This window comes from Charadrius vociferus, unplaced genomic scaffold (genome assembly GCF_000708025.1).
Source record: "Charadrius vociferus isolate BGI_N301 unplaced genomic scaffold, ASM70802v2 scaffold129, whole genome shotgun sequence".
Taxonomy (NCBI): Eukaryota; Metazoa; Chordata; class Aves; order Charadriiformes; family Charadriidae; genus Charadrius; species Charadrius vociferus.
This window is the reverse complement of record NW_009661374.1, coordinates 4,184,239-4,211,332: the sequence shown is the minus strand read 5'-3', so window position 1 is coordinate 4,211,332 and position 27,094 is coordinate 4,184,239. Positions and strand designations below refer to the sequence as shown.

Here is a 27,094-nt window from a genome sequence, read left to right as displayed (position 1 = left end):
AATGCTTATCTGTCATCAGAGGGCTAGGCTTCTCATGCTTCTCATCCAGGCAGTGATTACACATATTGCGCTCTTTTTTTCTGCAGCATAATCTGTCTGAAGATACATTTCTTGGGGATTTTTGATGGGTGGCTTTCGGTTTTCTTAACCTTATTTATTTTAGACTTTTTTTAATTTTTTCTGGATTGGTATTTCTCTACCACTTAGTCCATACCTCACAAGCGATTAGTGTGGTTTTTTGTGCTTCATACATGTCCATGCCTACTGAAGAGATATTGTCCCCTTATTTGCATTTCTGTGTGACTCTCCAGAGGAGCGTACCTTGCTGGTAGAAGAACAGTGTTTAAGATGTTTGCTGATCAGAAAATACGACTTCTCTGATGAAGTCAACATTACCTGAACTACTCTTAAGCTTAAGATAACCAGTACTTTTTGCAAAGCTAACACCACATGTCTTATGTTTAATGAGCTTTCTCTCCGCAGGTTAATGTATAATCTTCTCTGTGATCATTCCCTTAAGTGCATTTTGATTTATTGACTACCAAATTTGTTTGGTTTGGGTTGAAATTGTTGCAGCCTTTGACTGGCCCTGGATCCACCCCTTCTGTTTACTGTATGCTGTACAAGTTTTGCTCCTTGGAAGCGCTTAAGCCGTTGCACCTGAATAGTGGCAATGAGATGCAGTGGTTACGCTGGACAACTGAAAAGCCCAAATTCTGCTCTGTTAGTTCTACCACTCGCTCCTTGTGTGACTGTGGGCAAGGTAACTGACCTCTGTGCCTTAGTTTCATCATCTAGTAAGTGGGAATAGCATTCACACGCTCTGCCAAGCACTTTGAAGAGCTCTTGATGTTGAAGGCACTGTCAATTGAAGTGCAAAATGCTCTTTCTGACAGGACTCGGTCTAAGCTTAGGAGCCAGTGTATATTTAAAGTGTTATTTTTTGTACTTTTGAGAGCAGAACATAATGTTACTTTTAATATATGTAAAACCTGGTAATTGTTTTTGTGGGGACTTGAACAATGAATAGAATCACTTCAGAGCATAACGAGCTATATAAATGGGGCATATCGCGTTGAAGTTGTACAGCTATTTTCGCTGACTAGATTAAATATGTACAGATTGTTTTCGATGACTGACTGCTAACACAAAAGATTTGACCTCTTAATAAAATGCCATGTGAGAATACATGCTTTGCATTTTCAAGTTTGGCTACTGGTAACATCTCACATAGTGTACTAGTGTGGTAAAATCCAGATAAAATACCACTGGTGCATGAGCATGAGTAACATGCTCAATCATCACTTCAGTTTTAAAATGTCATACTTGTGATTTACATTGATATTTTATGTTTTAACAAATGAAAAATGTAAAAATTAAGGAATTGGCAGGTGAATTTAAAAACAAAACAAAAGAGCTTTGTACGTGCTTGGTTTATATGACTGCACAGAGAGACTCACTGGCATAAAAGCCCAGTGTGTAGAATGATAGAATAATTTAAGGTAGAAGGGACTTCCCAGAGGCCATCTGGTCCCTCACCTTCCTCAAAGCAGGTGCACCTAGATCATGTCACTGTTGTCTGGTTGAGTTTTGAACGCTTCCAGGGATGGAGATCCACAACCTCTCTAGGCCAGCATTTCCAGTGTTTCACCATATTCACAGTGAAAAAAATGTTTCCTGTATTTAATTGGAATTTCCCATGTTCTGGTTGTGTCCACTGCCTCTTGTCCTACCGCTGCGCCTCCAAGAAGTGTCTGGCTGTGTCTTCTCTGCATCCTTCCATTAGGTAGTTGAAGACAGCAGTGAGGTCCTCCCAAAGCCTTTTCCTCTTAAGGCCTGAACAAACCCAGCCCTCTCAACTTTTTCCATAATGTGCTCCAGCTCTTTAGTCACCTTAGCAACCTTCTCCTGCCCTCAGTCCAGTGTGTCAATTCTGGCTCGTTCTGGGGAGCCCAAATTCTGGACGACATTCCTTGTTTGAGTCCAGACTACTCAGCTGGCTCCCGACCGTGTGCTGCTGGAGTTTGGGCAAGTATCTCCCTTTTGTCAAAGTACTAGATCAATTTTTATATAAATGGATCGTGAAAAGGGTAGACAGTGGGAATAAATCAATGCCCAAAAAATGTCCGACAGCAAAAGTCTAGGTAGGGTTTTCGTCTTTGTTTTTTTCCTCTTGGAATGGAGAATTGCAGTTGGTATACTTCTGCCACCAGAAAGACTCAGCATATTCTGCATTTATACTTCAGGAGCTTGAAGTCTTGATGCTGCAAGAACAGATGAAGTGAACAAGTGAAGCTTGTTACGACATCTATGAAAATTTTACTGGTGAATTGTATACATTTAAGTTTACAGTAAATATTATGGAGGTTTCATCCTAACAACTCTGACTTTCTCTGAAATAGTGGAATGTTGCAGCTGTAGTACTGTCTGGCCGTAAGTTTACAGGAGCTTGCACCGAGGTCCTTCTCTGCCATATACTCATGAATCCTGAAATGCTTGAAAGCTGGTTACAAGCTAAATTCTAAGACTACCAGTAAAATAACTGAAATACTTTCTTTTTTGAACTTCAATTTGTTCATTATGAAGTTCTTGCGGGATTCAGTATGATGCTACAATTACGCTCGAGCCACTATCACATGTGATAGTGATTGCTTGATGCTTTCACTGTAACTAAAAAGAATCAGGTTTTGGATTTGGAATTTTCTTATGCTTTTCTACCAAATTAACAGTGCAGAAAGGAGCTTCTGAGAATAGCACAGCAGTGACTCATCTTCCACCCTGCGTTGCTTAAGCTGTCAGCACACATTGTAGCTCGCGCTTGAGAAGCTCGCGTGGTTTCTCAGACCACAAATGTTGCTTTTTTGACACCGTTTGCTTCCTTTCTAGTGAATGCATTTCTACTAAAGATGAAAATAAATCCCTGTTCTGTGTGTGCATTTTTGAGGCTGCAACTGAAGCCTAGGATTGCTTTGAATTTGAAAGGAAACCCCTTCAGCTTTGCTCTTTGGTCCAGCTGCCACTAAGAACTATTGAGCAAAAAAACGCATGCCTTAAAAACTATGTTTCAACTCAGCTCCCTAAATATCTTTATTCCTTAGCCAATAAACACCTTAACTTCTCATTTTCTCACATAGAGCAATCTTAGCAAATCCATCTCGCTGCTTGCTATGTTAAAATGAGATTAGGACTTTGGACATAAATACAGGAAAAGAACCATTTTTGTGAGCAGTTCACACCACTGTGTGTCGTCTACGCCATTTGTAAGTTACCTAGTGCAGTTGAACTCCAAAAGGATTTTCCTGTTCTTTTTTCAAATGCAAGTTTATGGAGCATTGGCTTTTTCTGGAGATGTTGGCTGATTCTTCAGGTGAAAGTTGAAACAAACTCCTGAGGAGTAGAACAAACACGCTGTGTCAAGCGGGTATTTGAGTATTGTGTGTATGCTTACTCTGCTTGCCAGCTATATTCACGGTTTAGCTGTAAGCAGCGTTTCTTAACCCCGGTAATCTAGAAGTTCAGGAGAGTTTGCTGTTCTGTGCGTGGCAGCGTGGGTTAGACCAGTGGGCTTTCCAGTCCAGCATCTCATTTTTGACAAATGAATGGCAGAATATTTCATGAGCTGTGAAAGTGAATTATCCTGCCAGTAGGAAAAGCTTCATCCCAGCACACGTTACTTTGCAAGGTTGTTGTTTTGGTTTTTTTTAATACTTGGTTTATGCTCTCTTTTCTGCTCAGAGGGACTAAAAAAGCACTATTAGGGGTTGTACAGCAATTACCCCTTGGCCTCTTAAGTGGAAGAGGAGATGACTACCTCTCCAGGAACTCTTTCAAACTGAACGCATATTCACAGGTTCAAGTTAGGAGTGCTGAGCCTGGCATCAATCTTGCCAGTTGCTCAGGAAAGATTTTGGCTTACATCTCTTTATTTATAAAAAGCTTGTTTTATTGTCTTAGCCAGTTAGTCATCATGATCAAGTTCATGGTTGGCGTTTACTAAGACCTGTCCTAGTGTGCTGGTTTGGGTTTTTTTCAGTCTTTTCCCACCTCACCGTAAATGAAAGCTAGCGTGGGGTTCCTTCCTAATCATTGACCCAATGCCCATGTCAGCGTAGCAGCCTGGTACCTTTTCTGCCTCCCCACGTCTTCCACCTCTGCAGCAGACTGTCTCACTGCCTCTGCAAGTGCCCTGATCCAGGAGAAGCTGAGCCCAACTGGGGAGTGGCTGGGAGGAGACCGGTTTGCAAAGCAGGTGTGCCCCGGAGTCTGGCCAGCAGTCAAGAGCGCTTCTGGGATACTCTTATCTTCCCATGGTTGGAAGTCCATCTGTGCAGGCTTCTTCCCAGTCCTACTGCTATTGCAGGTTCTCTTTAAGAGTGGAGAAGGAACTGGCAATGCTGTATTTGCCATAGCTATGGTTTCAGGACCTCTTTTTTTCTATTCATTAGAGGCATTAAAGTCTGCTTCTTGCAGACCTGGAGTCCTGTGAGCTTGTCATAGCTTGTCATCCTATATGCTCCATCCCTTTTCAGATCCTTCATAAAACACGGTGAACAATGAATGGTTTTCTACAACAGATGGACTGCTGTTCATCTCTGGCCCAAGCAATTCTTCCAGATGGGAAAAAAAACATCCAGGCATATACTAGGTGAACCAGTATCTCACTGTAGTATGCTTACTCCTCATTTCTGGCTAATATTTTAATTCTACCTAATTGAAAATGTCTTTGGAATAGCATGGTGCAGAGCTTTGCTTTAGTTAGCAACTCCCCACTCTGTTCTGCAGGTTTTTCTAACATCCACAATTGTAGCTTGTTGTCCGTCCATTCCTGAAGGGAACCGATTCTCACATGTGTTCATAGGTCTTCCCTTCAAACCACTGGATCCTCCTTGCCCGTGAAGGCAGCGTGCCTGTGGCTATTATAGCAGTCACCTGGAGAACTTCAGGTTGTTGTGGACAGTCTGATTAGTGCATTGTCATCTTGAAAATCAGGTTATCCGTTTGGCTTTGCTTTAAATTTCTTGATAAAGCGATGTCAGTTTCTGCCTTACATCTGGAAGAATAAACTTACAGAGGTCTTCCTTCTTTCTGGAGCTGAATCTGTCCATTGTTCCCTGGCAGTAGGAAGACCTTTTTTGAAGTCTCCCACGTTGATTGCTTTGGCTGCTGGGTGATCTAACAGCTGAGTTTTCCCTGCATAGCATCTCTCAGAAAGGACTCGTGGCAGCCCAAGGGCCTGGTGTGACCCAGCGGTGGTGGCCCTCACCCTACTCCTCACAGCACGGCGTTGTGGGTCCGCAGGATAAGCTGTGCGCTGTTTCCTCTCCAGGTATTTGCTGTGAAGTTATTTGTCATTTGCATCTTCAATAAACACAGCGTTTTTCTTTATGTGGCTTTCAGCAGGGCGATGCTGTAGTCATTTGACTCACCCTTCACCAAAATGTCTCTGGGTGACCCCTGTCAGCTCTCCTGCCAGAGTACCTTCATGTGGGGGCTCTCTCTCTCAAGTGTTGGCTTTATTTAATTAATCCAATTTGCTTTTCTGTTCTCTTTCTCAGCCTCTTTCAGATGCTATCTTGGTCTGAAAGGAACTGAAGTGGCCACAGCCAAAGAGGTTTGGAGTGAGGAAATGCTCTGACAATCCCGCAGAAGCAAAACTGTTGGGTCTTGTGTCAGGGCATGTGTACATGTTTCAAAGGACTTTGTGTTTCCAAGAACATTAGCTGCCCAGCCTTTGAAAGGGTTTCAGTTTCATCATTTAAATGCGCTGTACAACTTACTGTGCTTTCTTGTGCTTTCACCTCTCCTGTGAGGAGAGGCTGAGACAGTTGGGGTTGTTCAGCCTGGAGAAGAGAAGGCCCCGGGGAAACCTTATAGTGGCCTTCCAGTACCTAAAGGGGGCCTACAGGAGAGATGGGGAGGGACTCTTTGTCAGGGACTGTCACAATAGGAAGAGGGGTAATGGTTTTAAACTGAAAGAGCGTAGATTTAGATTAGACGTTAGGAAGAAATTCTTTACTGTGAGGGTGGTGAGACACTGGAACAGGTTGCCCAGAGAGGTGGTAGATGCCCCGTCCCTGGAAACATTCAAGGTCAGGTTGAGCAACTTGATCTAGTGGAAGGTGTCGCTGCTCATTGCAGGGGGTTTGGACTAGATGACCTTTAAAGGCCCCTTCCAACACAAACTATTCCATGATTCTGTGATTCTTTCCATACTTTTCTTCATGGTAATCGTTGCTCTCTCCAAACCAAATGCAGCGTGGCACTTCTGCTGCAGCTGGCAGAGCACAGCAATACTGGCAAGCTCCCGTCTAACTCTTAAATTTGTGCTCATCTAAGAAATGTGAATAAGCTCACGGAACAACATATTGTCATAAACAGGTAGCAGAAGGAGGCCGAAATGAATAATAATCATCCAGTTTAAGATTTTGAGAGAGAGATATATATAATTTTGATAATGGGCAACCTGTTGAATAGATTTTAGTGTATCTGAATTACAAAGTAATGTGAAAAGAAGGGGAGAAATAAAAGCCAGAATGGATAGAGACAGCAAGTAATCGGTGGCTCTTGGCTTGCTCTGTTTTTTTAAAAAAGCCCATCATAAATTTGCAGAAGGCAGTCCTGTACAGCTAGTGATATTACTAGCTTGTTGGCTAATAATATTAAGCTTTTTTGGCTAATTGTTGCTTTTCTTTTTGACTTTGACTATTAGTTGACTATTAGCAGCATGTTTGTAGTTAATCCCCTTTCTTGCACACAATGACAGTAAGAATTTCCATGCCTAGAAATTCTCATTAAAAATACCCAGCTAAATTTTTATATTTTTTTTTTAAAGAAAAAGGAGTAACAGGAACCAGTCATATGTATGTGCAGAATTAAATTTCAGGAACAGAATTTGTGTGTAAATTTAAGCACATTTACGAAATGCAGACATCAATCTGTTTGTTGGGTTTTTTTTTAAATAATATGCAGTGGATTGCTCTGGTTTTAATACCTATATTTTGTAGTAAAAAAGGAGGAAAAAGGCATTTTAAAAGGCCAAATAAACTTCGCTTGTACTAACCTGTATCAAGCTTAAAATATGGATGTAGAGAAAAACAGGTAGCAAAGAGAATATTTTCTGAACTGTTACTGATTTTATATTTGACTGTGGGTATGCTGCTTCTCTTCTTGACTTTACATAAGGCTGCTATAGACATATTTTGGTTTTTTTGGCTATAGCAGAAGCCATATGGTCTGGCTACAAAAATTAGGTTCTGCTTGTCACAGCCTGCAGGGGCTCCGGCGGTGGTCGGAGGAGGAAAAGGGCTTCTCTTTGCATCGCCCGGTCACAGACTACAAACCGTAGGTGCAGTTTCACATGCTGCTTCACTGCGGTTAGCTGCCGTCACGCCTCGGCTTGTCGGCTGCCACCCAGTACCTGTGTGTAAATTCAAGCTGCCTTGGCTTCCATAAGATTTTAATACGTCCCCGTGGACCAAACTGTTCCATCTCCTTCCATTTTCTGCATTTTTTTTGAGCAGGACAACCTCATAGCGTGAAATGATAACACCTTGTGCACGCGTCTTTCAGGCAAGGGGAGCAGCTGCGGTAGTTAAACCTTCAGAATCTGATCATCTTCACGGTCTTTGATGACGAGAGGATGGAGCTCTTCAAATCCGACATTGCTGCAAATCCCAACAAAATAGCCACGAAAACGTGAGCCTGATGAATCGCGGTAAGGAACTATCACTGAGCCACATGCGGCCCAGAGAAACTTCAGGGTTACATGGGGGGGCCCATCTGCAACCCGTGATTTCTTTCTCAGTCTGGATTTTTTACAGGCATGGGTAGTTCAGAAACACCTAGCTGAGAGGCTATAGGCTTTTTGGTTCCGACTCTGTGGTTATGTACAAATTTAGCACTTTTATAAAGCCATTTGGATATCGAATTGCAAAAAAATAGAGCGCACCTTGCTATTAAGTCAAGAAATTAATATAATCTTTATTATATTTAACATAGGTTTGTTCCGCAGAACATATTTCCCACATGACAATCACAACTGTCTCCTCTGCAACAGGATTTTGACATGTTAAAAATGTGTTTTTCCTGGGGATGGGATTGATTGTTCTGTTGCGCTGCGACGTCACGAAAAATTGCGCAAACTTTTGACGTGACATACAGTTCAGTCTTGTCACTTCTCATACCGGTGTCTCCTAAGATTCACCTTGCTCACAGATGAAAAGTGACCTGACCCAGCCCGTGCTGAACCTACAGCTGTCCCACAGAACTGCTTTTACACGCGCTGCATTTGCCAAAAAGGCGCAAAGCTGCCACAGTGGCACAAAGCTTTGCTGCGGGAGCCACGACCCCTCTGGAACTGCCCCATCGATGTGACGTACCGCTCTGCCAGGGCTGCCGGCGGGAATGATGTCTCAGCGGTGCCTGGTGAATACAGCTGCATCAAAAGGAGGTGCAGACTTCACACAGGGTGTAATTAAGCTGTAAATCTCCTTGCCATGGGATTTTGTGGGTGCCAGATTTTTACATTTGTCTGAAAAGCAATTAAATCCACATGAAAAAGAGCCACCAAGGGGAATTAAACACAAAAATACCTGGAAATCCTCGAGCAGAGGCTCACTGGAGGCTGGGAGAGTAATGGGGAAGGACTGCTCTCATGGTTGCTTATTCTTACTGCTTTTTGCTGGGCATCTGTTATTAGTGACTGTTGGCAACAGGATCATGATCCCGTACTGACGGCATCCGTCATGAGCTCTGGAAAGAGTCCTCTGCTCTGCCACATGCTTTCTGTGTAACCTCCTTTTCCTTCCTTCAAGGGAAAACAGAAATCAGAGCATTTCCCACCCCCTGACACGGCTGAAGTCAGGCTTGGGAAGCGCTTAGAAACGCAGAAGGAGGGATGTGTGTGTTGGTGTCCGGCGTTGCCGTGGAGCCCGGCTCTGTTGACAGACTCAGACCCGTGGTGGCCGGGGTGCCATGGGCCCGCAGCGGGTGCCGGTGGCGGTGATGGTGGTGGGGCTGCTCCAGGACCCGGCTTTCCACGTGGCCAAGTGCGCAGCAGAGGTAACCTCCCGGCTTCAACCCCAGCGCCGGGCTGGGAGTAGCGGGGAGCGGTGTGGGCTGGAAGGAAATAAGCAGAGGAATGCCTGCGCCCGGCAGTGGCTCTTAGGAAGAAAATACTTGGATTTTCAAGTCTGTGCTCTTCTTTGGTCCTGCCAAGCGCAGGTGCAGGCGCTGAGGCTTTACGGGTTCCTGGCTCGGCACTTCTCAGGGTGGGGGGTCTCCACTGCAGCACCCTCACCTCCTTGTTCCTACACCTCCAAGAAATTTTGTAGCTGTGCAACGCTGTATAAGATTTCGGGCACGCCAAAGCTCTGCCCGACTTGCTCAGCAGCTTATGATAAGCCCCTTAATGCAGCTCTGTTGGTGCAAACGAGAAACCAAAATGCTGCAAACCTCATGGAGTTTTGCAGACTTTTCGTGAGCATCTGAGCCATGCGGTGGATGCACAGCCCACCATGGGGGGGCACAACACTGACCTTCACAGCCTCCCTGCCCATAAGAGTTTATCTGCCGGGCTCGTTCCCCAGCATTATTTACAGCTGATGAAGATCTGCTGTCTATCAGCAGCTCTAAGGACAAGCCAAGCCCATAGCTGCAGGAGGTGTGCCTCTTGGCTTTCTTTCTTTTTTTTCTTTTTTTTCTTTTTTTTCTTTTTTTTCTTTTTTTTTTTTTTTTTTTTTTTCTTTTTTCTTTTTTTTCTTTTTTTTCTTTTCTTTCTTTTTTTTCTTTTCTTTCTTTTCTTTCTTTCTTTCTTTCTTTTCTTTTCTTTCTTTCTTTCTTTCCTTCTTTCCTTCTTTCTTTCCTTCTTTCCTTTCCTTCTTTCTTTCTTTCTTTCCTTCTTTCTTTCTTTCCTTATTTCTTTCTTTCCTTCTTTCCTTCTTTCTTTCTTCCCCCCCCTCCCCCGCAACTGTCCCAACAATATCAACAGGGACCATGAGCTGAATAGAAAGTCACATCTTTGCTTTACTCCTTCTAAGGCCAGCTCGGCTGGCTATAAGCCACAGCTTGTGGCACTTCTGTGCCACAGCCCACATGGAGATGAGGCTAAGCCACCAGGCAGCAATGTCCCGTATTTCAATAGCAGTGTGCTCCTGAGGCAATGGCACAAGCAACAGGGACTTTCACCTTGCAGCCTTCACCGAGCCCGATCTCCTGAGACAGCAGAGGACTGTGACTCCCTCTGTGTGCAAAATACAGGCAAAAACGCAGCTGATGATGCTCAGCAACATCTCTGAATGTCTCACTGCTTATATTCATCTCAGGGCGGGGGAGTGACAGCATAATTCAATAATATTTGTGAAGCAGCCCTTCATATAAAAAAAAAAAAAAAAGACACCCACTAGATCTGCAAACAGGGATTTAGAGCGATTTGAGCGTACTTCTTGCAAGTGTCGGGAATTACACCAGAGGCATGAGGGGTGCAGTGCAACAACTGGATTAGAACGTGGCGTAGGCTGTAGTTCATGAAGGAAACAAACTGTGATAGGATGGAGGGGGTATTAAACTGCGTGTAAGAAATTTTTTTTTCCTTACTTTGAAAATCTAGGCTCTGAAGCTGAAGTTTCCAAGCAAGTTTGCAGATCCTGTAATACAGCCTTTAGTAGAATTTGCATGGCATGAATATTTACAGGAGAAGAAGAAGGTAACTCTTGCTCCCTCAGGTTCAGACACAAGTCCTCTCCCGGCGCTGCAGCATCTCCCAGCTCAGTGCCAGCCACAGATTTCAGAAGTGAGCTTTTCCACCCCAATTTATTTAATGTCCTCTGAGGTCCTCGAGGCAGGATGGGGCTCTCTGGGTGCTTTTCTTGTTCGCTCTGAGCTGCCCCTAAAGTGACACCCAGGTGACTTGTCACGATCATGTCCCATAGCAGTGGGATCCAGACCATTCGGGCACATAACTGCATTCAGCATTAACACACCTCACTGAAAGCTGCTGCCCAACCCCTTCCTGTTGGTGGGATTTGTGGTTTGAAAAGTAGGAAAGGCATAAAAATATCACAGGCGTGGTGCGTTATTACTGATTGCTTCTTCACTAAATGTGTAAATAATGCCTGGAGGCTTTGTTTTCCCTCTGAATTGCAGGAACTGAGAGGCGAGGTGTGGGCATATGCCTCCTCGGTGATGTGCTTCGTTGACGGCCAGCTGCTGGGGGACCAGAAGGAGCTGCTCAAGTGGTCTTACCATGAGTGGGACTATCGTGACTTTAAGCCCGAGGCACTTTACCAAGCGATTGCTGAGGATTTCTACAGCAAATATCTGAAAACCAGCCAGGCAAGCAGCACTGTTTTACTAAAGAGCACAAGGTCTGCAAGTGGCTGGAGAGGTGGTCAGATGAGAGATCTCATCACTCTCTACAGCTACCTGAAAGGAGGTTGTAGCAAGGTGGGGGTCAGTCTCTTCTCCCAAGTAACAAGTGATAGGACAAGAGGAAACAGCCTCAAATTACACCAGGGGAAGTTTAGGTTGGATATTAGCAAAAAGTTTATTCACTGAAAGGGTTATCAAGCATCAGAATGGGCTGCCCAGGGAAGTGTTGGAGTCACCATGCTTGGAGGTAGGGTAGACATGGTGCTGAGGGACATGGTTTAGTGGTGGTTTGGGCAGTGTTAGGTTAATGGTTGGACTTGATGATTTTAAAGCTCTCTTCCAACCAGAAAGATTCTATGAAAGGGCAGGTACCATCAGGAGGAAGCCGAGTGAGAACAGTGGTGGCAGTTTCTTGGTTTCTTCTCTGTGATGGCAGAGCCAGAGCTGGGGATGGAGTGGCTGCTGGGGAGCATCCCCTGCTGAGGACAGCAGAGCCTCCACACCTCTCAGCAGCCAGGAAGGGGCAAACACTAGCCCAGATGCCCGACACGGACTAACTGCTTCAGGGCTGAACACACAAAAATGCATTGCCAACCACGCTGTGACTGTGCTGCTCAAAAATCCCAAACTTCCCAGCTCTTGGGTACCAAAATTCTTGGGTACCCTTATTCTTAGGTACCAAAAGCCCAACTGCCAAAGCTTTCCTTTTCCAGCCAAGATCCCCTGAAATGCCGTGGTGGCATGAGGTGTGATGCTGCCAGCGCCGACACGGTATTGAGAGCAGAGAAAAATAAAATGTCATACTAAAATGACTAACGTAGGAGCTACAGCGTCAGTAGTATACAGATTTGAGGCTGGCTGGAAAGAGCAAGAAATGTCCATTTGGGGGAAGTGGTCAGTATTCCTGCAGATTCATTTATTCCTGCCTGTATTGTGTGGGCTGCAACAGGCACGTAAATAAATGTAAGGGGAAGAAGCAGGCCCTGCCCAGTAGTTCACTTTAACGCACTGTCAGGGTTATTTCTGCCCAGAATGAAGTTAAACTTCCTCTACTTTTATTTGTTTATTTCAACAAAATAGTAGGAATGCTGTTGTGCAGTGTCGATCCCACGGATATTTTCTGAGCCCATTCGCACCGGGCAGCTGGACCCTGGCCTGTGTTAGGAAGCAACTGAGGCACGGAGAGCTGGCCTTTCCCTCACTGCGTTTGTTTTTCTGCTTTAAACAGCACGTGTTTGTGTACCTGGAGATTGCCATTGAGGAAGAGCCCATTGGGAGGCTGCTCTTTGAGGTATGTTACAGAGGAGAAAAGCAAAAGCGAGGAACAAGCGCACCCAGCATGGTGGTTTCACCTGCCGAAGGAGGGGGACAGAAATCTGGCCAGCAGATGTCAGCTATGAATTTCACATGTTGTCAGCCATGAATTTCACATGTGTTTTCCTCTTCTTGCTTTTGCAGCTCTTTTCGGACGTGTGTCCCAGGACCTGTGAGAATTTCCGTGCCCTGTGTGCCGGAGGAGCCAAGTCTCCCCGCGACGGCCGAGAGCTCACCTATAAAAACTCCCTTTTTCATCGCCTCGTGAAGAACGGGTGGATCCAAGGAGGAGGTGTGTTTCCAGGTGTCCTGAGTAAATATGAGTTATAGCAGAAGTCAGGGTGGGATGTGAACTGCATGAAAAAGCTAATCTCTCCAGGCCAGGCTCTTAATTAATATATATATATAAAAACCAGAAAACGTTTTCTTTTAGCCATCTCACTTTCTAAACTTAGGAAAAGTTTGGGTAAATTGCTCTTTTGATTATCCAAGACCTTTTCAAAAGCATTTAGGAAACTAACTGAAAGCATTAACTCTTTTCCATTCATTTCTTTGGTAAGTAATTAGGAAACTAATTGGAAACATGAAAGCACTAAGAATATCATAGGAAAACATGGTACCTGTTTTATGGAAACATTCATTTACAGAGGCATTTGGCCAAATGTCAGAACCCTTCCAAACGTGCTGGTGAGTTGTTTGAACGCCAGAGGTATGCCTGGAGTTTGGCACTGAGGAGGAAGACACTATGAACGATGGGTCACACAGCTTGCCTGACGTCCCCAGGGAAGTCAAGATAGTTAGGTGTATCAGGAGACATTTCCTTCATTACTCCTTTTTGGTCTATCATCCAACTTATCTATCTATATCTCTTACCTACATTTGCCTTGCCTGCTCCAAATGTGAGTGCTTAAATCCATTTTAAGTTTATACTTTGAAGATACGCTTTCTACCTCCCGTGAATAACTATGCAGATATCTATGTAGTCCACAAAAGCAACCTAAAATTACAAGCTTGCTACTGTAGAGGACTAACCATAACCTGACTGGTGTAAGACAATGTCTAAATAAAGTAACAAAACCAGACTTCTTAAAAAAAATATTAAAAATAGATGCATCAGACTTCTTTAGTGTCTCGCCCACCTGAAATCTGGTTCAATAGTTCCTCTCTTATCAAATCTCTTTTCTTACACAAGTTACTGCTCTTAACTCACCATAATACCACAGCTGCATTTTCATCCTTTCTACTTCTAAGCCTACTCCCTCTGACAGATGTCCTTGTCTGGGGTGCCCCTTCCTCGGCTGGCCGCTACCACCGCACGAGCTCTCCCAGCAGGAGATGCTGGACCTTCTCCGAGCGGCAGCAACTAAATGCACCACGTGAAATAGTTCTCCATAGAGAGACAGTCTCTTGGGATGGAAGCAGAGCTCTTCCCAAAGGTCTGATAAAATTTTGGTAGTAAAACAGAAAGATGGATGCAGTTATTCCCCCAGGCTGATGCGCAACTCGCATCTCTGACCGTGGCTGAGCTGCTCACTGCCAACCCCCAATAACGCCTGTGATAAACCTGGTCTCTGACGGTTACATTTATCTACCCTGCAGACATCATAACTGGAAACGGAGATGAAGGAGAGTCAATTTATGGTCCCACCTTTGAAGGTATGGTTCCTCAGCTATCTTACCGTGCAAATGGCAAATTTCTGCAAAAATCAGTTTGTTTACCTGATCTTATTCACAGAATAACCTGGGAATTTCCTTTCATCTCCCTAAAGCAAAAGGGTTTGCTTTTCAGTCAGAATTATTATCTGCTTGCATTAGCATGAGTGGACTGCTTTAGTGAGGTCACTTTTTGATCTGTAACCTTGGCCCCCTCCTCTGATGTCCCCTGCCTGAGGCTCAGCTCCACCAGCCCCTTCTCCCTGCCTGAATGAGGGCTGATGGTCACCTGTTCACCTGCTTCAAACTGCCGACACTCACCTTTGTGGACAGGACCTTAGAATTGTAGAAGTGGATAAGCTACACATCTCCAGGTACCCAATACCACGTGTTTAAATGCATTTAAAGCAATCATAGAATCATAAAATCACAGAATCGTGGAATGGTTTAGGTTGGAAGGGACCTTAAAGATCATCTAGTTCCAACCCCCCTGCCATGGGCAGGGACTACCCACTAGACCAGGTTGCTCAAAGCCCCCTCCAGCCTGGCCTTGAACACCTCCAGAGATGGGGCATCCACAACCTCTCTAGGCAACCTGTTCCAGTGCCTCAGCACCCTCACAGTTAAAAATTTCTTTCTGACATCTAATCTAAACCTGCCCTCTTCCAGTTTGAAGCCATTACCCCATTACATTACCCCATTACTTACTTCCATTACAATGGGAGTAAGTTGGCTTTAACTCTACATTTCCTGGACCTCAGGCAGCTTTCCAGGCTTGGGCACACAGCAGCATCGCTGCCAGCAGTTACGTGAGTCTGCAGATGTAAGGGCAGTTACTTCTCAATCTTGCATAAAACTGTGAAAGTCGAGAAATGACAAACACAAGCGAAGTTTAACAAAAAATGTTCCCCCATACTGGCATAAAGTAATAAAACATAAAGAGAAAAAGAACATTGTAACATGCAATATTTAAGAAAAGCAACCCATATAATTGACATGGACGTTTGGGATCTTCTGTTTAGATTAAATGCTACCCATAAAGATGTTTTATGACAGTTAAAGCACTTTCGAAACTGATTTATGTTCCCTTATATAAAAGCTTTCCCACTGCCAATGGTGCAAAGGAGATGACATTTGAGCAGGCTGGGCAGCAGCCAACGGTGAGATCAGAAAAGCCATGTGTAGCTGAAAACTTTCTTTCCCAAGAGGCTGAAGAGCCCGAACGTGAGGAGAAGACATTTTCACCTCAAGGCCCCAGATGGATGAAGCAAAACCCGTCTGGAGGCGGGTCACTAGCCCGCTCTGCCCGGCCGAGCCGCAGTGCTGGTGGGCAGGAAAGCTGCTGGACGTGGAAGCCCGGCGTGCGGGACTGTAAATGCTATGCCCTGCCTAGAGTGGACAGGAAGGGGCAAAAGTCACTTCTTTGATGCTGGAGCTCCTGAAAGAGCAGCAAGCTTAGACGCTCAGGACACGCACATCTCAGAAAGGACATAAGCTGGTACAGGACACAACTAGGGCTGGCTCTTAAACAGTTTGCAAGGCGGGTATCATTGAGGATTGAAAAGTTTGTGAATCCTCTTTTCCAGCAATGCCAATAGATTTGTGCTAGCGCACATCTCGCAGCCTTCGCACTTTCTGTTTGGGTAGAAACTGTCCGTGGAGGAAAATGGGTTTGGGGGTGCGTAGGCACCTCTGCATACAGCAGAGCTGTGGCCCCACACCCGCTGCGCGGGCGGCAGCACAAAGCTCCAGCCCAGCGCACAGCGTTTTGCTCCTGGCTCCAGCGTGTGCTTTCCCTCTGCTAGCCAGGAAAGAAACTGCCATGTCATGTGGGAAGGTGACAATGCATCAAAAATCACTTAAGTAATTTTAAGGTGGATTTAATTTCTAATCTGTCAACCTTGAAAGTGTCCCTGGAAGAGTTTTATTACCCACGTTGCCCATACTCCACATGTTGATGTACTAAAGGAGAGGACTGCTTATTCTTCCCCTCTCCCTTTTTAATTAAAAGTTGTTTTTCATCCCTGATAAAGGTGTTCACTTGGGTATGCCTTTATATTTTAAGGCTTAGATTGCTTTCCCAGTACTTCCCACCAAACTATTTTACACGGAAGGCAGAGCACAAATATCTTCGATATCTGAAAAGGGTGAGAGATGCCTCTGTCAGCCAGTAATGTTCTGGGAGACTCTGCGCTTGGCACATGTCCGGGCACTGCAACGCTTGCTGAAATTAATGGGACGCAACCGCATTTTACTGTAATAAGCTGAAAGGACTGAGGTAATTACAGAGAATCACTCGGATCGGAGCGTCATGTCATAGGACAAAGCTTCCTACTCCAAAATTAGTCTGCTGAAGTCATTTTGCAAACCGCAAGGCAGCGGTCAGGGAGTAACTGTTCAGTTAAAAATTAATTACCATTTTTATGAATCAGTTTCTGAGAAGGGCAGTCAAATGGAGTAAAACGAATTTAAAAAAAAATAATCAGAGAACAGTAAAATCTAAATATTTCTACAGTTTCCTTCAATCTTGTTGAGAGCTCCATGGGGCTCTTGACTGCTCAGTGTGATCAGGTCAGAGATGGGTGATGGAGGAGGTCAGGATCAGTGGACTCCCTGCTCCCCAACTCGTAGCCGGGCTCCCCTCCACAGAGAAGAAGGAATCAAGTCCTTGCCATCATTCCCCAAACCCAAGCATGCCTAATGCCTGTCCTTCCCCAGCCATCCCTCTTGAGAGCCATTTCTTCTCTCCCTCACCAGCACTTCCTCAGCTGGCATGGAAGATCCTCTTCACAGCTCCCATCACCTGTGTCCTCTCCTCGCCCTGGCTGCTGAACAAAGCTTCTGCTCTGGGAGCACCCCAACCTCCTGAACTAAATATCTGCTCTCCATTTATCCAGCTCTGTCATTTTATTTGGCTAAAGTCTCCTGCTCGCCTTCCTGCAGGGGTCACTGAGCTCTGGGAGCAGCCAGGCATCTCGCTCCTGCGGGGCACGTCCTGCCCCCACAGCCCTGTTTGCGCTCACGGGGGATCTTCTCCTCATCACCGCAGGTGGTGGCATGAGGGGAGGCAGAGCAGAGGCTGTGCTTGGAGCATCCATTCTGCCTCCCGCCTTCCTTGTCCCTACAGTGGGAATAATCCCAAGAAGCTGCGGGGAAACGTCGTGCTAAGTATCCCAGTCTCCTCCAGTGAAAGGCATTACAGACCAACAACGGGGAGCTGGAGGCATCGTTCCTGTGGCTCTAATACTCAGAAATACCTAGAGTGCTTTTTTATGGATATTTTTTCATTAGCTTCTTTATGGGCTTACGCACTAGGCAGTAGTGGGAAGCTCTTTCTAGGAAGGTCATTGATTCAAACCAGACTTTGCTTGCATGAGACTCGATGAGACCTTTGGAGGAAATGGAGAAGGGAAAGGGAGAGTGGGGAAAGAGGAAAGGGGAGCTTGCGAGAGCGGGCAGAAGGGAGCTGCAGGGTGAGTAGCAGCAAAGGGAGCAACACAACTGTGTTTTTTCATCCCCAAACTCGTTCCCTAGATGAAAGCTTCTCCGTCCGTCACAAGGGAAGAGGAGTCCTTGGGATGGCCAACAAGGGCCGGCACAGCAATGGCTCGCAGTTCTACATCACCCTCCAGCCAGCTCCCTACCTGGACAAAAAATACGTGGCTTTCGGGTAGGTACGCACAAGCGTGCCGCCAGTGCAGCACACCGGAGGTCGCCATAGCCCCACAGAGAGGAAGCATCCATGAAATCCCTACGGCAGCTGCACAACGTGGATGCCTCTGGCCAGGGGAAGGGTGGATAAGTCAGTTTTGAAGTACCTAATGATACCCATCCCTCCCTTTCTCGGGAGGCCTGGCCTGGCTTGCTTCAGCTGGAAAACCCTATGGCAAAGCTGTTGGGGCCTCTCTGGGATGAAGGCTACAAACTGATGGCTGCATAGCTCGGTACCAGCTGAAGGTGGGCCCTGATGGACAGGGAGCTGTTGAGCAAAGCCTCCGGGCTCCACTCTGCCCTCACAAGCTGAAAGAAGTTATTTTAGCAAGTGCGTGCTGAGGGTTTGTTCTCAGGTAGGTCAATGTATACAGCTGGCGCTGTTAAGATTTTCAGATTTTCAGGAATATAATAAGAAAGATTACTGCTCTGAGCAGTTTGCATGATGTAAGAGAGTAAAATATATATGTATCACCACAGAGCAAGAAATTCACAGTGCCATTTCCATGTAACCACATCATGGAGAAAGACAGCATGTTTAAAGGAAGCGAAAAGCACAGCTGCCTAACCTACAGAGAACAAACCAAAAGCGATTGCTGGTTGGTGGCATTCGCCTTGAGCTTCTGCCTTGCCACCGGCTCTGTGCAGTCTGAAAGGTGTGGGATCCATGATCTTATAGCCACAGCCTCTTACATCTGAGTGGGAACTTAATCCTGAGGGAGCAAAAAGCCACCACGGTATACGATGAGGACAGCCGGGCACTTTCCTGATCTGCTCTGCTCAGTCCTTCTGATGTCCCTGCTTGGGCAAGGGCCACCTGCAGTGTCCTCCCTGTATGGTACCTCTGTGCTAGATGGGGTGGGGTGGGATGGGATGGGATGGGATATGGTATGAAGCTTTCCGCAGCACTGCTGGCATCCATCGCGGTGCATGGTGCCTCCAGGAGGCACAGCTCGTGCTCCCACAGCATGGGATCAGGACAGGCTGAAGACTGTCAAGATTGCAAACTGTTGGATTGTTTTCAGGATTCAGATTGGCGTTGTGAAGGAATGGAATGAAAGATATTTCTCGGGGAGTCACTTCTAATATTGTCTCTACTGACAGCGCATCTCTTGACCTCTTTCTCCTTCAAAGTAATGGCCATTTGTAGCCAGGGCACACAGTACACCACTTATTTCTTTAAATAAATGTAGCTGCATAAAGCCATAGTATTTTCAGCTGTCCTAAAATGCTAACCAGGAGGCTACTTAACCAAGAACCAATGGTGTTTGCAGCTCCATTGTGAAGAACATCTTTTTAAAGAGCGGAGCGGGTGCAGCCTATTAGGAGGAAACTGGTGCCTGGGTTTCTTACAGCCCCGCACAAGCCGGAGGATGGATCATCCACCTTGATGGAGGTGGATCATATGTGTACTTTCTCCCTCCCCTAGGCAACTGATCGAGGGTACGGAGGTCCTCCAGAGACTGGAAGTCGTACCTACATATAACGAAAGGCCTACGGTACCCTGCAAGATTATTAACTGTGGGGCCTTCGAGCCGTGATCGCCAGCTGGTTTTCCTGCCTGCTGTAAGGTTAGAGCACTATTTTCTGCTCAGCTTTTTACAGACCTTGATGGCTTTCGCTTCAGGCAAAAATAAAAGCACCTCTTGCACATGTGAATGGCTTGGAAACGTTCTTTTGGCTTAACAAAAAAAAGCGCGTAAGCTGTTAAAAAGCACTTTTACAGGAGTATAGAAAAGAGTTGTGAACATATCTCAGTGCCAGTCTACAGTTTATGGGAAATGGTGTTAATACGATTATATAGTGACAAGCAGATATGATAAAATGCACATATGGCTAAAGCACAAGTGGACAGATGGATACACACCTCTAGGGTTAAAGCTAGCTGTTCCTGGCCAAATTCTGCCTCTACCACAACCTCCCCAGCACAACTGCCCTGCCAGGTTTGCCCCGTATATAGTCTGCACATGGTAACTCAGACATCTCAGAGGAAAGGAGAAAAAAACTGTTTGCGGGACTGCGGCGCCTCTGAATGCCATACATTTGATCCTGCATCGACCGCTATAAACTAAAAGTAACACCCTGGAAATCGGGTTGGGCTGCATCAGGCCAAAACCAGGAAACAGCAGAGCGGGCGTAAGCTTCAAGTAATTATTTTCGGCAGATGGTCTCAAATAACAAAAATGTGACTATTGCCACTAAAACAGAGACAAATACCGTTTATAAAGTTACCGCAAACCAGGAAATTTTAAAGGTACAGGAGGCTGCAAATATATAATACACAATGATTGCTAGTGTCCATGATTTCTTACGTGCAAGATGTCTCTGATGTACAGTGCAGAGCTTGGGCACAGATAGCTTCAGTAGAGGATGTCAGGTAAGCATTAAAAGAATAGAAGATGTGTGGAAAATCAAAATGCAGACTGGAAAGAGAGGCCATAACCAAGTGCATTGGAAGTTCAAAGCAAAGAGCATTCATTTGTCCAGCTTGGATGCAGATACAAGCCTAAACCAGCCCTGCGCTGCCAGCGCTACATGGACACCATCGGTGTACATACAGCTCTCTCACTTCTCCTTCCAGCGCTGCGGAGAGCCCTGTGCTGAGCGACCTTTGCTCCTCAGCTCCGTATGAGCTGCTAAACCCCACAAAACAGCACCAGTGTGAGATGGGAAAGGCTGAATTAGAGAAGTATTAGGAGAGACCTAATTTTGCCCGAGTTTAAGCCCACAGATTTCATGAAAAGTAACAATCTTAAGTTTATTTGCTAAATGGGAATGAATTTAACAAAACAGCAAATGTTTAACTGGATGCCTGAAGTGAGCACAAACCTGGAGTGATCTCAACATGCTCTGAGTACAGAGATCATCTTAATTTTAGCAAGGGGATTTAGGTCTTTTGCATAATCACAGAATGGTAGGGGTTGGAAGGGACCTTTGGAGATCATCTAGTCCAGCCCCCCTGCCAAAGCAGGTTCACCTACAGCATGTTGGACAGGAATGCATCCAGGTGGGTTTTGAATGTCTCCAGAACAGGAGAGTCCAACACCTCTCTGGGCAGCCTGTTCAGTGCTCTGCAACCTTCAAAGTAAAGAAGTTTTTCCTCATGTTGAGACAGAATTTCCTGTGTTCCAGCTTGTGCCCATTGCCCCTTGTCCTGTCTCTGGGCACCACTAAAAAGAGTCTGGCCCCATCCTCTTGACACCCACCCTTTAGATCTTTATAAGCATAGATAAGATCCGCTTTCAGTCTTCTCCAGGCTAAACAGACCCAGGGGGCTCAGCCCTTCCTCAAAAGACAGGTGCTCCAGTCCCTTGATCATCTTTGTAGCCCTCCACTGGACTCTCTCCAGCAGTTCACTGTCTTCTTGAACTGGGGGGGCGCAGAACTGGACACAGTGCTCCAGATGCGGCCTCACCATGTCAGAGCAGAAGGGGAGGATGACCTCCCTCGACCTGCTGGCCACACTCTTTTTAATGCACCCCAGAATACCATTGGCCTTCTCAGCCACAAGGGCACATTGCTGCGTTATGGTCAACATGGTCAACTGGGTCAACCTCAGGACTCCCAGGCCTCTCTCTGCAAAGCTGCTTTCCCACAGGTCAAACACAGTGCTCCAGATGCGGCCTCACCATGTCAGAGCAGAAGGGGAGGATGACCTCCCTCGACCTGCTGGCCACACTCTTTTTAATGCACCCCAGAATACCACTGGCCTTCTCAGTCACAAGGGCACATTGCTGCCTTATGGTCAACATGGTCAACTGGGTCAACCTCAGGACTCCCAGGCCTCTCTCTGCAAAGCTGCTTTCCCACAGGTCAACCCCCAACCTGTACTGGTACATGGGGTCATTCCTCCCCAGCTGCAGTACCCTACACTTGCCCTTGTTGAACTTCATTAGGTTCTCTCCACCCAACCCTCCAGCTTGTCCAGGTCTCGCTGTATGGTGGCACAGTCTTCCGGTGTGTCAGCCACTCCTCACAGTTTTGTATCATCAGCAAACACGCCGAGGGTGCACTCTGTCCCCTCATCCAGGTCATTGATGAATATACTGAACAAGACTGGACCCAGTACTGACCCCTGGGGAACACCACTTGTTACAGGCCTCCAACTAGACTGCACCACTGATCACACCCTCTGAGCTCTCCCGTTCAGCCAGTTCTCAATCCACCTCACTCTACCACTTTCGTTACCACTTCACTTTACCACTTGCTTTACTTATGGTACAAAACAAAAAGATTCTTTAATCTAATATATATCTGTAGCTAGCTAAGGAGCCTTTAACACATTTTCTCCTTTTCTTTTCTAAAACATTCTGCAATTTATACAGAGACTACTATATAGGAACTAAGTCTTCTGTAGGAACACTTCAAATCAATGCTGCCTAAAGAATAACTATTTTCCCTTCATAGTTCTGTGTCAAAGATGAAAGTACGGTGTTGTATTTTCTTCATAAAATAATACATTTCCTGACAAATTACTTTTCATAAGTAATAGAGACTATTGTTATGAAAGAATATGGCTTCAAAATTCAGTATCGGGATGGAGGTTAGTAGCTCTTATTTCTTGCAAGGATTTTAAATTGTATTCAAATGTTAAAAGTCAGAAAAGTAATTTTAGTTCTGCAGGTTATAGAGGACAATGCTAAAGACCAATTAATTGATTTCTTTATTTGCTGTTGGCTTGGTCGCTCATAGCAGGTCTGCTCTGTAGTACAGCTGCACCCTGATGTCCCCAGTGTCCCCACAAGGGACTGAGCCAGAGCACAGCATGTGCTTTGAGTCCAAATGACCTGATCCGAGCAGCACTCAGGGCTCAGAAACTCATGCTCTGGCAACAGGCAGTGTTCAGGATGCCTCAGGGCAGACAAATGCCTGATCACGTCAAGTATCAGAAAGCTGATCCTGTGCCAAAACTCACAGAGCTGCTACCAAGTATGATGTCTGGATGTACGACACACTGGGTGTTGTAGGCTCAGGATGTAGGAGAGCTGCGCAGGGTGACCGGGCACGGGAACAACTGGCTGAAGTTACACCACATGGAAAATGCTATAACGAGAAGAGGAGAGTACAACCAGGAAATATTTTGAATTTCAGGCATAATGATCCTTCAGGGAAGCCACAATTACTGTATTTGCATTGATCACAACAGGACACTCTGCCAGAAAAAATGTGGTAAAATCTTTCATCCGAAATTAAGAAGGTCACCTAAAAGAACGAGTTTTTTTTTAAAGAGTGTGTCTTTCAACCCTGGTTCCCCAGTGCCTGCAAGCTAGATATGCTTAAGGAGCCCAAGGCGATGAACAGGAAAGGAAGAATTGTCTTAACCTCAATCCAAAATTGTTTTGTGCCATATTTTCTTTTGTAACCTACATCTCTGATCAAGTCACTAGGAACACATTGCCTCTTCTGAGTGAGCCAGACCAGAGAAGTGGCGTGCCCAAGCATCCAGAGGACACGCCAGCCCAGAAGCAAGCCACGGGTTCTCCAAAAGTCCAGGAAATTCAGGGGCAGACGGGGAAGTGAAGACGTCCATCACCAACTGCTGGTTTTGGAGAAGTTCCCTTCCCAACAACCATATACAAAAACTCCCTTCTATAAAGGGCAGACAGCAGCAATCTGTGCCCTGAGAAAATTATTATCTTATGGGATTACACAGTGTTTTATTTATGTAATGTGTCACTGCTGCAGGAAAAAATGGTGTCTTTCAAGTTTTGCTTTATTAGAGTTTTATGCTGAGCTCCAGCAAAACACTCTCTTAGAAGCTGCTCTAAATGAAAAGTGATGAAAGAAGCCCTCAGACTACATACAAAGATATTTTCTTCATACAGGTGTATCTGTTAAAAGGACAGTGTGCTAATAAACCATGGACAGGAGGCTCCAATCATTACCCTTTCAAGCCCTGAGCAAGTGCCTGTACCACAGCATGCGTGAGGGGGCACCAGACACAGCTCCACCTTGCTTGCTGCCAGGTGCCAATGCCCTCACCCAGAATTTCTGCTGGGGACAGACACATGGGCACCTTAAACGCACACTTAGACAACACACAGCACAGCATGCACAACCCCGCATGTGCCTTGAGGCTGTATCCAGCTCTGATCAGACACCCCTCCACAGTGGGATTTACCATCAAACCCGTCTCACGACGCAAGGATTAACTAAGGTTAAGAAGCTCTGAGCCCAGGAATTGATGCGTTATTTCTGAACAATGACAAAGTTGGTGAATGGCACCAGAATCCAATAATACATCATTATGTAATGGTATGAAATCCCCCCAAACTCCTGTTAAAAAAAAATCCCTTGTTAAAAAAAACACCGTGTATTTACACTTTGCACATGCACTTCTCTTTCCATGCGGGTAAAAAGACAATTTGGAAATGAACATAGATGTTAACAAACTGAACCAAATATATGTTCCCTTCAGTTTATCTACTAATTTTTTTCATTTATTGCTACCATCCCAAACTGCAGTACGCTCCTCTGGAACCTCTTCAAAAGCCTCGTTATCACATCTTGCCCAGCATCAGTTGATACAACGCGATCTGCTGCAAATTCTGGGCATTTACTACATTTAAAATGTGCTTTCCTAAAATGGACATCTGCAGACCCTTAGGTTTTACCCGCTTTTGCCAAGGACTTTACATAAATTTCCAGCAATGCAGTGCTGGGAATTCCTTATAGATTCAAAACAGAGGTAAATGCCTTACTAACCACTAAGTATAGAACAGCGCAATGAAAAATGAATACAGTGATGAATGTGATATTTTAAATCCAACAACAACAACCCAGACTGCCATGATCCTGCTGACTGTATGCTACATCAAAGTCCCGAGATGCTGACTTTAAGAAAAAACAGACAAACCATATTTATCATTCACTTGGATTCCCACCAGCCCCCAGGATTACACGATAAGACATGTTTTCATTTGCTTGTGGAGATGAGCTGTAGCTCTAATTCTTGCCCTGCTGCTAATCTTAGTTCTGTTTTATTATCTACTCCATTTTCTCCCGGTTTTTCCATATATACACACACAACGATTAGAGTCTTCTCTTTTAGCATCACATTCAATATATGTCCTATTTGTTTTCCTTCTGAAAAGGAGAGATTTTTAGTATGTCGTCCTCATGAAATGCAGATTGCAGCAACCATGACACTTCATGTGTCCAGCACATTAACTGAACTTTCACTGCATCCCTCATAAAACACTATGATAACTGCTGGAGATATATTTAATATGATAACTCTCAAGAACTGCAAAAAGGAAAACCTGAGTTCAAATAATGCCACACGTCTAGTGAAATCACAAGCGATCCTGTGAATCAAGCCCTGATCCCAGTAGGACACCCTTGTCCCAGAAGCACATCTGCAGGCATGGCCAGGAGGGATGAGTGGAAGCCATAGGAAACTCCCATATTCAATGCTCACTGCAGTTTCAGTTATGTTGCAATATGTATTTATGCAGCTCCTCAATTTATTTTACATGCTGCTTATTCAAAGTTAGAACAGAAACATAGCATTTTAATAATGAATGTGAAAAACGTTTCCTCTCATTAAAAAGCCAGCAACTTTAATCATACTGCAGGAATAACTGAACTATTTTACACTACCACTCCAGTAAAAAGTACATGCAGAATGAAAGATAACTAAAGTGAGTGTGTGACTTCAGTCCGTTATCACTTTTCAGAACTAAATTCAGATGTGACTGACATTTACATCCAACAAAACGTACTGGGTCATTTCACTGCAGCTGCTACATGTTTCTTCTTCATATCGCAAAATTTATTCCCTGCTGCTTTCTTTGCAGCTCTTCTTTTATATTTTCACTCTAAGACTCCTTTGCAGAAAGGCAAAGCATTAGCCATCCTCCCCACTAGCAGAAGCACCACAATGTATGATGGTATAGAAGCTTGTCAGAAAGCTCTATACCCATATTATGTATTACCAACAGTCCTACAGACCCTTCCAGAGCTCACACAGTAATCATGATAGGTAGCTTGCCTTAAAGTTTGTGATGTTGCATTGGTCTCTTGGCTCTTGGCAATAAAACACCTTCAGGAAAGAAAGTAAAATGGAAGATTAAGCTAGAGATTTATTTGGCAGTTTCCTCTTTACTGCCCAAGTCTAGCTCATGCTTAGGACAAACAGGGGAGAATTTTCCTGGTTATAACACTTCACTTTCATCTGTCCTTTCATTCTGATGGCGCCTTTCTCAAATCTGCACCATACTAAAATTTGCTTTATAGCTCTGGCCTGGCATTTGTTGATTACAAGCAGGGATGAATGTTTGTCTTGGTTTCCCAACATCTGCCTGTGTTGGCATTGCACAAAATGTTGAGGCAGATTTACACAAACAAATTTTTATTTGCAGAGTCCACTGTTGATGCTATACATTGACTCAAGTTGCTTTATGGAAAAACAAAGGACAGAAAGCAAGACAAGGGAAAAAATAGAGGGGGAACTCTTCTCTGTGATGGGATCCCAAAACATCCTTCTCCAGGCATTCTACAGCACAGCAGGAGGTGACAAGAGTGAAGATGAAGGTGACAATTTTTACCACGCTTCCTCTCTAGTACTACAGACATTTATTTCATCATGGAGTCCCAGTGCGTTGTTCCCACCTTTGATGGCACTAGCACTGGAGCACAGCTGGACAACAACACAACTGTTGCATGCTGTTAAGCTTCATGTGTGATTATTATTGACTAGTATTTACTTCACTTAGTATTATGTACTATCCGGTAAGTTTAGTACTAGGTTTAGTACTCCAGCTATGGGGTGGGGAAAGAAGTGAACTACACACCAGTGAAAATCGCTCCAAGAGAGAAATCCACCGCAAAGACCTGTACTGGAGTTGGCAGAGGGACAAGACCCGGTGCCAGAGGTGCCATGAGTGCAGGGTAACACGGCGGGAGCAGTTCTGCCTCAGCAACTTCAGGGAAGAGTCACAGCAGCCCAGACAACAACCCGCGACCTGCCAGCCAGGGCCGGGCTAGGGAGCAACGAGCAGCTGGCCCCCGGCAAGCCCCCAGTCAGGGGAAGCCAGGCCTCGGCAAC

At 45.2% G+C, this 27,094-nt stretch overlaps 1 protein-coding gene across 1 annotated transcript; it reads left to right on the top strand.

Moving 5' to 3' along the window:
• Window positions 1-8,973: 8,973 nt before the first annotated feature.
• PPIL6 (peptidylprolyl isomerase (cyclophilin)-like 6) lies at window positions 8,974-19,586 on the top strand. Its single transcript, XM_009893853.1, has 8 exons — window positions 8,974-9,060; window positions 10,607-10,702; window positions 11,143-11,331; window positions 12,596-12,658; window positions 12,826-12,973; window positions 14,281-14,337; window positions 17,869-18,004; window positions 19,475-19,586. The coding sequence occupies exons 1-8, from the start codon at window positions 8,974-8,976 to the stop codon at window positions 19,584-19,586; spliced, it is 888 nt and encodes a 295-aa protein (XP_009892155.1).
• The last annotated feature ends 7,508 nt before the right edge of the window (window positions 19,587-27,094 follow it).